The following is a 12726-nucleotide window of genomic DNA, read 5'->3' as shown; positions in this document are numbered from 1 at the left end:
TAGTTAGCCTCTGATAAGAGTTGTAAGAGTTTCGATATAAACAAATAGTTTGGTTAGAAACAGAAATTTGAGGGACTAAACATTCAATGGCTTAAGGTCTTGTTGTAAGAATTATTATTAGTTTTATTATTAGTTTGTTTTATAGTAGTTAAGTCAACAAAAATTAAGAATAGGTGAATCCAATCCATTTGTGATGCTCCTTACCTAGACCCGGCAGACAAGTCGAGTTAGGGGTGATACAATTGTAGCTCTTGCTTGTAAGCCTGTACATTGAGTTTCTTAACTCCTTATGCTTCATGAGTTGAATAGATATGGTCAATTAGGATAAATCTCTCATTTTCCCTGATTCTAATTATGCACATGATTGTTAAGCATAAACATGCATTAAAGTAACCAATTTAAATGTGCAACAATGCATAGCATCATAACAAATTCATAATTTCATCACATCATCATTTGTTAGGCTCAAAAATACCAAAAAAGGGAATTGAGATATTAAAAACTTTAAGTGTCTTACAAATTTTTAAAATAAAGTAGAAAAGGTAAAAAAAAAATTTGTACAATCGACTTATAATAGTTCGGCCAAAAATACTTACCTCTACTCGCTTAATATACCTCAACTAAGGATTTTTCAAATCATTATAAATTGTTAATTTTAAAATTTACCAATTCGCTACTAAGATAGAATATTTTCTCTAAATTTTATGGTTTTATTCAACATCATTTAAATATTATAATATTAATAAATTTTAACTTCATATAAATATATATTTTTACTTTATAATATAATATTTAAAATGATTTTTTATTTCTCAAAATACTTTTTAATAGTAATTTGAGAAGCCCAGCCCAGGAAAGCGTCGATGTTCATTATGGTACGGCGTGATGCGGCGGCGTTTTAACAGCCTGCCTTGTTTTGCTTTGCAAGAGCAAACAGATACCAGAACCGAAGGTATTTTTTTCTACGAAAAATACCAGCATCGCTAAGCTTTCTCGTTGCTGAATCTCACCCTTTGTCACAAGTAAACCATCTCTCAGTTATATTTTTCGAGTTAAGTTACTTTCCAGAAATAAACTATTTTTTCCTCTCTCTCTCTTTTTTTTTTTATTTTTTTTAGGTTTTGGTAGATCTAATAAGATCAAGTCGATCCAAACATGTTTCTCACCAGGTACCAAATCATAGCATATTTATTACTGCTAAACTTTAATTATTTTTTTTTCCTTTTAAATGTTTGGTTGTTGGCCTTGTAGGACTGAGTATGACCGTGGAGTGAACACATTTTCTCCGGAAGGGAGATTGTTCCAGGTGGAATATGCTATTGAGGCCATCAAGGTAGAACCTTTTTCTGTTTGTTTCCTTTGAAAACCATCAAACTTAAGAGTTTTCTCTAGGAAAATATTTTTTTTCTCAGATTAGCATATTTAGTCCTTTTGGGTGTATTTCAATGTAAATGGCTTCTTTTTTTTTTTTGGGGGGGGGATTGAACTGCAGCTGGGTTCAACTGCAATTGGGTTGAAGACAAAAAAAGGTGTCGTTCTGGCTGTTGAGAAGCGTATTACTTCACCACTTTTGGTATGCACTGCACTCTTATTTCATTTAATGTTATTATAGTCACTTGTATAGTTAGATTTACTTGTTTGCAATCGAGGAAAAACTAAAAAGGCTTTCTGCTTTGCTTTAATTGTCTTGTTTGCTTAACTGTGGTATTAGAGGATTCCTTTTCTTTTCTTTTCTTTTTTTAAGATGTGAACTTCTAGGGTCTTGAGGAGTCTCTTCTAACAAATAAGTCTTCACTCTTCAGTTGCATACAAGTGAGTGTTGGTTGATTTTCATGACTCTAGAATTGAAGATCAGCGTGTGCCATCAGAGTTGTCAGTTGCTTATTCCTCCTGCATTCCCACTCTATTGTTGGCCCCCATATTGTGCTAACAGCTCCATGTGATTTAATGTCTAAGCCGTGTTCGGTATTATATTCAACTAGCTTCCGCCTCCTTTTTTTTCTCAGTATACTACCATGCCCCCTAGAGTTCCTTTTCCTGTCACTTGTTTACTTTGAATAAAAGCTTGTGCACTTGAAGCTGCACCCTTGTAAAAACCTACCACAAATCTAGCTCATGGAATGTGTCACATATATTAGATTCTACGGAATGTAGATGGTTGCCATTTCTTTCAGGCCTAATAGGTAATGGATCCTCTTTCAGGAACCTAGCAGCGTTGAGAAGATTATGGAAATTGATGAGCATATAGGATGTGCTATGAGTGGGTTGATTGCTGATGCCCGTACACTTGTTGAACATGCACGAGTTGAGACTCAGGTACAGTACTTACTAGTGCCATTACACTTTGATATGAAGTTATGTGACTTTTATGTTGATATCTGTTATATTCACACAGAACCACAGATTCTCATATGGTGAGCCAATGACAGTAGAATCCACAACACAAGCTCTTTGTGATCTGGCCCTTCGATTTGGTGAAGGAGATGAAGAATCGATGGTACACCTTAATATCTTTTCTGTCTAATTTTAGCTACTTTAATTTCTTTATTGGTGATGCTTTTTACTCATCTTGATAAGCAATAAAGGGGGTGCATACCAAGTATGATTGTGTAGTTGTGCATTAACATAGTGTTTGGTTCATCAGAATAGAATAGAGGGGGGAATGAAGTTGCTATGTTGTGGTAATAGAATAGAGTCGGAATATGTATTACTTGGTTTGGTTGATTAAATGGAATGAGGAATACTATTACTTAATTTGGTTGGACAAAATGATGTTATGGAATAAGCAAAAAATAGCTTAAAGAAAGAAGATTTTTGTCCTTAATATAAATAAGAATGTTTTATTTTAAAAAATTAAATTATTTCACTAAAATAATTTCATAAAATAATTTTTTTTATATTAAATATAAAACATGCTTTATATGTTAATATGCTTTTAGATAAAATATTGATGTATCACATTTAAAATATAAATATAGTAATTCAATATTTTATATTTAGTAATATATTAAAAATAAAATATGTTTTAAAATAAAAAAAAGTATGTTTTCTCTCCCTATAGATATTTGTTTTCTCTCCTTCCGTTTCCCTATCTGCTCTACACTCTCTCTAGTATCTCTCATTGTTTAGGAAAAGCCCAGACCCTAGCCAAAAGCCCAGTATTCGGTCAGGGTCATTGTTGCACTCTGCCGGCTGTCATTGCTCGCTATCTTCCCATTTTCTAATTATATATATTTGTAAAAATCAAATTAAAAGCATAGATATACTGAAATATTTGTTGGTTTCCTTTCAACCTTTTTCTTTGTCTGTAGCGAAAAAGAAAAATTAGGATAGGGCCCTGTGGGATACCCCCATCGGACATGAGAGTTTCCTCTCATCCAGCTCAAGTAGTTTCCTCACTTCTTGTTTTTGGTCATTTTTGTGTTGGTTTCCCTTCTAGGGATGTGTGAATGAAATTTTTGGGTTGCATTTTTCTTTTGGTTGGGGTAAAATGGGAGCAAGAAACTATTCCAAGACTTCTGGGAATAGCCATTTAAAAAGAAAAAGGGGGGGGGGGGGGGTGTGCCAAATGGCTATTCTGAGACTGGGAAATGAGGCTTGAATAAGCCATTCTGTGAACCAAATGGCTGTGTCATTGTAGTGCATCATATAGACTCGTTATGGAATGGTTATTCTGTCAAACCAAACAGGTTGTAAGTTTCTTTTGCCATTTGATATAGAATTCTATCCATGGCACTACTTTTGATATGTTTATTCTCACATATAGTCATGCTTTCCTGTGCAGTCCCGACCGTTTGGTGTATCACTTCTCATTGCTGGTCATGATGAGAACGGGCCTAGCTTGTAAGTATCAAATGATTTTTATTGCATTGGCTTTCTCTTGGAACAAAAATTCCTGTTAAACAAATGTGAAAGACTAATGAATTTGTATCACTTGCACTTTTAGGATAATATTATCTCTATTGTAGTTGGTTAATACTCTTAGACATAGAACTGCCATGAAGAATGTTATCTATTAACAATTACTGGCACTTTAATTAGAAACAGTCCTGTGGTCTGGTAAGCTGGTTTCCAAATATATTCATTTGCAACTAATATTTTATTACAGATATAAAGGTACATGCTTATTACTCCTTGTTAGTTTTTAGATTGTCAAATTTTAAGAAGTTAGAACCGTAACAACGCATCATGCACATGATATGGATTCCATGCCCCAACCAATTAATCCAAGTTTGCATTATTGCACATGAGAGACTGCATTCACTGAACTAACTTTGAATTAAGTCCATTCTCAGTTACTTCCATCTTCTCTTTTATAGATACTATACTGATCCATCTGGCACATTTTGGCAATGCAATGCAAAAGCTATAGGCTCTGGTTCTGAAGGTGCAGATAGCTCTTTGCAAGAGCAATACAACAAGGTATCTCCACTTGTGTTTCTGTGTTGTTTTTTTGTCCTTGGGAGTGTTTAACTTGTAACTTGATTGATTTAGAAGTCAACTTATTAAGTTTTATGATGTCAGCAATGTCTAAATAACTAAAATTAACATGCCATGTCACAATAATAAGTTCCATTGTTTTGACTATTTCGAATATGCATGAGTTACTTCGTGCTGATTAACATTAAAAATGGATATTTTTTCTTCCCATGTAGGACCTAACTCTTCAAGAAGCTGAAACAATTGCTCTGTCCATTTTAAAGCAAGTAATGGAAGAAAAGGTGAAGTTTTACATCAGATCTTTGAAATTTTGAGATTGAACTGAACTGTATGTATATGTTTATTTTTACTAACAAAGTCTCGGTTATGGAACAATGTAATGTTATAGGTGACTCCCAACAATGTTGATATTGCCAAAGTAGCACCGACATACCATCTGTACACCCCTTCAGAGGTGGAAGCAGTCATCAGTCGGCTATGAGAGAAATGCTTTGTTATAAACTATCATCCCATGCAGCATGAGTTAAGGGGATTCAAACTGTGAACCCTTATTTTTTGGTGTCGTGCAAAATTTCAGTACGTCTTCACTCGGATATTTTAGTTACACCTCATCAGGAAAAGGAACCTTTGATTTTGGATTTAGTTTGCATGTGGGTTGCCTCTTTTATTCCTCATTGCTCGCATTTGTGAAATAAGAATGATTAGTATAGACTAATATATTTTCTAATTATCTAAAAGTCTAGTCAAATTTAAACTAGGAACCAATATCGTGAGAATGATATGGAAACCTAAACTAGGAAACCTCAAAATCTTATCTTTGATAGTTTTGAACAAAAAAAAGAAAAATCATATCTTCTCAATGAAACCGGCTTTCAGGTCGGGTCAAACTAAGTTTATTTCACTTTAAAGTTATCATTTTGGGTTTTATAATTTGAGTTTGACTTTTAAGCTCATATCATTTGTTATTTTAGCTTGATGATTCTAAAAAAAAGAATTCAATTTATTAATGTAAAGTAAAATTATTAGCAAAGTTAAACAAATAAATTTTGAAACAAAATCTAATAATGAATTATTATAAAATAAATAAATTAATGTTATAAGATATATATGAAAATAAATGTTGAAAATACTTTGAATTGAAAAGAATAGTTATACTTATTATTACCATTAAATTGTTGTGAACAATATTTATTTAATTTAGAATTGAAAAATTATTCCATACTTAAAATTTGGATGAAAAGTTCCTTGTTGAGCGTAATGGAATGAAATGATTAATTTGATAATAAAAGAAAATTATATAAAATTTTGATATACTTCAATTCGATTCAAACTTCTTGAACCTTGGGTTATTAATCTTTCATTTGAGGTTTCATTTAGCTTGAATTTAATCAGTCTCACCCCTGTTTTTCTTGAAATTTTAACTCCATCGTGCAATTCTTCAATCTTATTTTCAATTTGTTCAACTGGATCTTTCCATCGACTCTCCTACAATTTAAGCCCTTCTTCTCTCTCCACTTCACCCTTCCACTATATGTCGGGAGCTTCCAATTTCGTTGAGTTCATCTCCAACTTCCATTTCATTTGCAACAATTTCACACTCCAGTATGCATGACATAATTTAACCATTGATGAGCTTATACATTATATTTTATTCCATTATCCCAAAACAAGTGCACAAAGCTTCCATAAGAACCGCTGCTTACAACCTCAAAATCCATCAGGTCCTGTCACATTTTATTTTATGGCATGCCTCTTTGGATCAATTTTATAAAGGAGGTAGCGTTTTGAGATTCAAATACCAGACCTAAACACCACAATTTAAAAAAGAATTGTTTCACTCAACTTTGATTTTTGATGGCAAAATTCTGCATATTCTTTATGTGTTTTATATCCCTCTGCTGAGCAGACATGTGTTAGCCAAGAGATATCATTGACCTCGTATTGACTTTTTGAGCCCGTCTTACTTCAAAGGGAGCATCCACTTGAGCTTAAAGATGAATATTGTCCTAACGTGAACACGCTTTCAAAGCAATAAGAAGTCTATATAGGCTTGACATCTTCATATTCATATAGTCTCATGATATGTGCCAATAATTATCCATTACGCATTTAACGAGACTAAATATATATCCCAACACAACATACAAGGAGATCTCTCCTATAAATACCCTAGAAAACAATGAATAGGGGATTGACCTTTTGGCACCTTAAAATTACTCTGAGCACTTGTCTTTGAGATCAGTCTCTCCTTGTCTTAACTCTCAACCTCTTCAGGTGAACTGGCTTCCATTACCCTACCTTGACCTCCTCCTTGCTCTGCCTTATTCTCTTCCCTTATTGTATCTTGTATCAAGAGAACATATGAGAAAAAAAAAAAGTCTTAGATACTAAGGATACATCCATCTCACCATAGTCAATAGACGAGGAACCTTTCCCCAAAGTAGTAAATTATTTGACTCTGCACATGTCTAACATCTTAAGTACTAAATTATTTGACTCTACACATGTCTAACATCTTAGCTTTGATATAAATAAATGAAATTATATTAGTCATAATTGACTTTTCTGTCAAAAAGAAAACCGAGTTATACAGATGCAGTAGAATAAAGCGTATAAACTTTCTTTAGGACACTTCCATACCTTCTGCCTGATTCATTCTTTGGAATTTATACTATGGCGTCCAAATATTATATACTCAGCTGTTATCTGACATTGTAGTTTTGATATAGAATAAATGAAATATCTGCAGCGGTCACCATTGAGCTTTAATACATTTGAATTATATATGGTACATTTATATGGTTCCACAAACAAATTTTAATGTCAGAAAAAAGAAAAAAAACATTATATCAGTTTGAGCTTTGAACATATCTCAACCCTAAGTTGGGGTCAGCTATCGGATTATAAAGCAGGTTCATAGGAGACAGTGGCATTAGGAAGCCAATCATGGCCTTGTATAAACGTTTCCACCGTGAACTTCCCAGCATCAATGTCTGAGAGAGTGGACCTGTAACCAGCCCATTTCACCCTATTATCCACGTTTGATCCAGGTCCACTGTTCTGATATTCTGCATAGAAGATTGAGATAGGTGGGTCAACATTGGCAACCCATCCTTTCCAGCCCACTGGGTCCAAGAGCGCCCCAATCTTTGACTGCATGATAACAGTAGTGGAGAATTCTTTCCAGGGCCTGCCAAGGTAGGTTTTAGCAGTAAGGTTGCCAAATGCAGTTATTGAGCATTTCTGGATACAAATGCCAGTGTTTTGGTTAGGGTCTTTTTTGCCTTGAGCTGTGATGGTATTGAACTGGTTAGCCAAAGGTTGCCTTGGCAGGATGTTGCAACTTTGGAAAACAACTGCTGCATTCCCAAAAATGAAGTCAATTGTGCCCAAAATGTCACATTCCCGGTAAAACTGACGATTGGAATGGGCATAGAGAGTGTCCTGGTAGGCATCAAATGCACAGCGGTAGAATACGGAGCGATCAGAACCAGACCGCATAGCCACTGCTTGGTGCTTTGCTGCACCAGCTGTGTTAATGAACCCAATGCTCTTTGCAATGAATCCTTTTCCTGCCACAGCTGGTGATTCATACAAGAATCATCAGTAATTGACAAAATACAAGTGCATGAAACTTTTGAGGTAGTATTCCTAGATTTAATAACAAGTAGAAAGTTAAGTCTTCAACTTATTTTATTTTAAGACACTTTCCTATAGAGTAGGCAAACTTCAACTACAAATGCACATGATCCAATGTGCAACATTTTCTCCCGGAAGAGCCATTTTACAGAAATTGAGGAGAAATTGTGTTCAAGCCTAAACAACATTGCATAAAACCGGCAAACATGTTGCACCGCAGGAAGTGAATTTATTCCCTGTCTTTAGGCCGTTTTATTCAACCGCTTGTTTAAGCTCTGTCCATTTCAAAGTCAAGTTCAACCTTTTAAACTTGAAAATGAGAAAGGAAAACTAGGTTTTAAATTGGTTTTCAAGGAATGTTTCATCAAAACTAGCATCTCCAATAATTTTTTATTCCTTTCTTTATAGGAAACTCCAGGAAAAATGACATCAAGCTCTCAGAAACATGTTTTCCACATTCGCATCAATGCTAAAACCCATTTCAAACAACATAATACTTTTCACCACATTAAGAAATTACCATTTCCAGGTTTCAAGATCATTTTACTAAAACTTCTAGACAAACTTGCAATAATAAAACCATTAAAATTGAGCAATCCCCATTGACATCAGACAATGATCAGTTCAGATCACCTTCTAATAAATGAAGCTCCAGGGCAGCATTTAAGGACAATACCAAGAGCTAGTGAATTAGTAATTCTAACTCAGGTAGTATGGTAGTATCTCAGTTGCAGGCCTTCTAAATTGTTTGGGATGACTGGGACAAGATACAAAGATACTAGAAAATCACAATGTAGACAGAGGCTCATAAATGGGGCAATCTAGAAACTATTGTCAGGCTCCATTGAAACTACAAATCTAGAACTGATCAAAGTAAATGAAGATTGAATATGACTTACCGAAAGTAGCTGTAGCAAATGTGGGAGTTCCATCAACAAAGTTGTGGCTGCCGGAAATTAAAGTCTTTGTTTTGCCATCACCGTAAATCATCACATTCCACATGTGTTTATCAAGAATCACATTCTCAACATACTTGCCTTCCTTCACATATATAACGAACCTTGATTCATTCTTTTTTCCTACCAATTTCACCGCATCATTAATGGTCAAGACATTCCCAGAACCATCTTGAGCCACAATAACATTGGGGGTAGGCTTGGATTCCTGCAATAGTCTCCTTTCAGTGGGACTAACCCAAGCCGGGAACTCCGAACCTGCTTTCTCTAACCCAAGCAACCTCCTATGAATACGAATATTTAAATCAGTCAATAAACCTAAGATTCTGGCAACTATAGCCAAACTGTTGCTGGCATATTCAGTTGAGTTTTGCATGGCAGCTTTCATTTCTTCAACAACTGTGGCGTTGAAGTGCTTTGTGGCGTTTAACTCATCCAGGGAGTCTAAACATGTTTCCTGGTCAGTTATAGCAGTACTTAGCCAAGTCTTCAAGTCGCCGATCTTGGAATCTGACAACAACTTCTCCCCTTCTCCAACTTCAAGGGAAGTTGCTGAATTATTCAATCGATCCAAGGCGTCGTCGAACATAGTTTCACATACTTGTAAAGCGGATTTCAGTTGGATATCATTAGTTTCAGCTTTGAGCTTGGTGGGATAGTGAGACAACCTGGAGAGCTCATCGATGGCTACTTTCAAAGACAGCTTGAAGAGGAGTTCTGGGTCGGTAGTATTCGAGGAAGCAATGGAAGATATGCTGGAGAAGCAGGAAGCCGGGTACTGAGTCACACTACAAACAGCTTTGAGTGAAGCGGCTGGAGTCAACACAGGCGGGGGAAGAGTGTTGGGGGAGGAGGAGCTTCGCTTGTGTAAAAAAATCCCAACGACGGTGGCAGTGATGAGTGTTAAAAGGAGGAGAATGAGGATGATAAGGGTGATGAGACGCCTTCGTTTCTTTCGCCTGAAAGCTAGTTCTTCCACTTCGTCAACTTTACCATACCCCTTGAATGAATTGATTGAATCCATCTAATTTCATGAATCCCACTTTGCCTGTTTGGGGGAGGTTCTATAGGGTTTGAGAGTCGAGGAGAGGAGAGAAATGGATTGGGGGAAGCTGTTTTGGGTTTTTGTTTAATTATGATTTATTGTTTCATCGTAACAAGTAATTAAATTATAAAATCCTTGCAAGTTATTATTATTTTTTCTGAAATATTCTTGAAGGTTATTATTAATTTTATTGTTAATAATCAAATTATTAAAGCCAATATCCGATTTCTATCTGTAGTTTTACGGTGGTAAGACCCACTAACTTCTAATGTATAGCTCTATTTTACAATAAATTCTGGAAACTTATCGTGCCAGAAGATTAAACTACTGCTCTGCCGTGTTTACAACAATAGAACCTATTTTTATTTGGGAATTGTATTTTGTCAATTAAGTTAGTCTCTCCATATTAATATTATTAGTTTGTGGTGATGTAACATTTTCACGTCATATGATAAATTATAAAAATAGTTATTTTTGTTTATATTAAAGTACATCTTAGTTACTTATATTTAAAATATTACATTTTAGTCACTTACGTTAGGGTTCTATTACGAAGTGGTTATTCTGTTGTTAAGCTTCGGTACCTCCCTAACGATAGTCTTATGTGACAGTCCAAATGAGTTTTAAATGCTAGCTTAAGTGTCCAATTGGGATGAGAATAAATTTAATTAATTAAAAATTTTAAATTAATTACACCTTGAATTGGAAAAGGAAAACTTTTCGTCTCTTTTTTCTTTTAGTTTTCTTTTCCATTTTGACTGAAAAAAACTATTGTCATCTTTATTGAATCGAAACAATATAAATCAAATTGAGTGCTTCATCAATTGATTGAATTTTTTGTTCAACATGGAAAAACAAAGGATGGACTCAATGGAAGGTCCAAGTATATCTTCTTTGCATCTATTTCTCTTTTATTGAATAAGTAGTTTTACTCTAAAACTACATACTATATAATGACAACCTTAAATTAAAAACCTTGATATTTTCTTCCTTTACATCCATTTGTCTTGATATATGTTCCTTTTTTATATTTTATTCACAAAAGAAGAAACCCTTAAAAAGAACCCCAAAAGATCCAATCTTTAGTGTTTTATCTCTGAAACTCTATTTACTTTCTTTTTTCAAATCTTTTGAGATCCAATTTTTCTTTCTTCAAACAGAAAGTCCATATCTAAAAATGCCATCAACAACCACCATTTACGACACCATCACCTCCAACCCAACCACATTTTCCTCATATGCCAAACACAAGAGCCGCTCGTGGCCAGAGTTATTCTCACTCTCCTCTTTCTGTGCCCCTATCTCTCCCTCTCCTCTTTCTGCCTCCCCATTTTTGCTTAACCCTTCTTTGGCACCCTACATCGGTGATAGATTTTAGTGGTGAACTGTTTGAATTTTTGTGAATTTTGTTATTAAAGACGATCCTCTTCTTTGATTTGATTTCATTTATTTTGATGGTGAATTGTTGCAAATTTCTTGTTATGAGGGTTGATTTAAAGTTTGGATTTGTTGTTATTAAATTGTGGAATTGGAATGGATGAATTGCTTGTTTCATTTTTATTAGACGGTCCTTTTTGTTGTTAGGATTTTGTTCGAGGTCTGGCTTGTAGTTAGGTGTTATTATTTTAATCTTTGAAGTGGATGCTATTTGAGTCCTTGTTTGTTTCATTCATGAATTCATCAGTGCTATTGTTTGAAATTGAACTAGAGCTGATATAATGTTGTTTTCAGGTTTGAATTGTTGTGGAATTTGTTGGTACTAATATAATGTTTTATTCTCCTTTTTTGGTTTAAGGTTTGATGTTGAACATAATACTTTAAGGGGAGATTTTGGAGGAGAAACATTTGACTCAGATGATAGTTCATATAAAGCCTATGATGTAGATGCTTTTAATTTTAATTCGTTTGAGTCTAATGGTGATAGGGTAGATGAACTAGAGGTTGAACTAGTAGGTAAAATGATATAGAAGGAGTTAGACAATTTACTAAGCTTAAATTTTTAGGGTTTAGGAGATGATTTTGATAGTAACAGTGGTGAGGATTTCAACAATGTCTTGGATTCTGATGAAGATGGGAATGAAAAATACCTTCTGTTCAATCCTTAAGCTGATATGAGGAACCTTATATTGATAAAGGGTTTGGTTTTCTCTAATAGAGACATTTTAAAAGATGTAATTAAATACTATGAGAGGAAAAATAGGGTAATAACCAAACTAACTAGGAATGACAAGCTTAGGGGGAAAGCAGTTTGTGTACTTGGTTTTCCATGAAACTTTGGGCATCCAAATTAAGTCCTAAGGATCCAATGGATGGGAGTTGGCAGATTAAGACCTTATTCAACCACTATAAGTGTGGCAAGGTAATGAAAAATAGGAAAATTAGTTCAAAGTGGATGGCTAGGCACGATTTACACAAATTTCAAATTGATCCCAATTATTCCTTAACATATTTATAGAAGGATATTAGGGTGGATTTTGGAACAATTATGTCTCAGACTAATTTTATTAGGGCTAAGATTAGAGCCTTGAAACTAGTTCAAGGGAATAAAAAATCCCAATATGCTAATATATACGATTATTTACTTGAATTAATGAGGAGCAACCTTGGTACAAAAACCATTTGTAAATTAGACTGTAGGTTATTTTA

The 12726-nt window shown here is 34.5% G+C and overlaps 2 protein-coding genes across 2 annotated transcripts; one reads left to right on the top strand and one right to left on the bottom strand.

The window, feature by feature from the left end:
• The first annotated feature begins 843 nt into the window (after positions 1–843).
• On the top strand, positions 844–5177 carry LOC108470833 (proteasome subunit alpha type-5). Its single transcript, XM_017772321.2, has 10 exons — positions 844–1022; positions 1119–1169; positions 1252–1333; positions 1493–1573; positions 2203–2316; positions 2396–2497; positions 3785–3843; positions 4320–4422; positions 4656–4721; positions 4829–5177. The coding sequence occupies exons 2-10, from the start codon at positions 1156–1158 to the stop codon at positions 4919–4921; spliced, it is 714 nt and encodes a 237-aa protein (XP_017627810.1). The 5' UTR covers positions 844–1022; positions 1119–1155; the 3' UTR covers positions 4922–5177.
• A 2021-nt stretch (positions 5178–7198) lies between these two features.
• On the bottom strand, positions 7199–10224 carry LOC108474128 (pectinesterase 3-like). Its single transcript, XM_017776046.2, has 2 exons — positions 8979–10224; positions 7199–8021 (listed from the first exon to the last, which is right to left on the bottom strand). The coding sequence occupies exons 1-2, from the start codon at positions 10057–10059 to the stop codon at positions 7342–7344; spliced, it is 1761 nt and encodes a 586-aa protein (XP_017631535.1). The 5' UTR covers positions 10060–10224; the 3' UTR covers positions 7199–7341.
• Positions 10225–12726: the final 2502 nt, after the last annotated feature.

Source organism: Gossypium arboreum, chromosome 6, assembly GCF_025698485.1.
Source record: "Gossypium arboreum isolate Shixiya-1 chromosome 6, ASM2569848v2, whole genome shotgun sequence".
Classification (NCBI taxonomy): Eukaryota; Viridiplantae; Streptophyta; class Magnoliopsida; order Malvales; family Malvaceae; genus Gossypium; species Gossypium arboreum.
Note: the sequence above shows the minus strand (reverse complement) of the source record. Positions and strands in the feature narration are given on the sequence as shown.

Coding starts and splice junctions, on each gene's coding strand:
- LOC108470833 (XM_017772321.2), top strand. Junction 1,574..2,202: donor GTATTACTTCACCACTTTTG/GTATGCACTGCA, acceptor ATCCTCTTTCAG/GAACCTAGCAGCGTTGAGAA. Junction 4,722..4,828: donor AGCAAGTAATGGAAGAAAAG/GTGAAGTTTTAC, acceptor GTAATGTTATAG/GTGACTCCCAACAATGTTGA.
- LOC108474128 (XM_017776046.2), bottom strand. CDS start 10,059: ATGGATTCAATCAATTCATTCAAGGGGTATGGTAAAGTTGACGAAGTG. Junction 8,022..8,978: donor ATTTGCTACAGCTACTTTCG/GTAAGTCATATT, acceptor ATGAATCACCAG/CTGTGGCAGGAAAAGGATTC.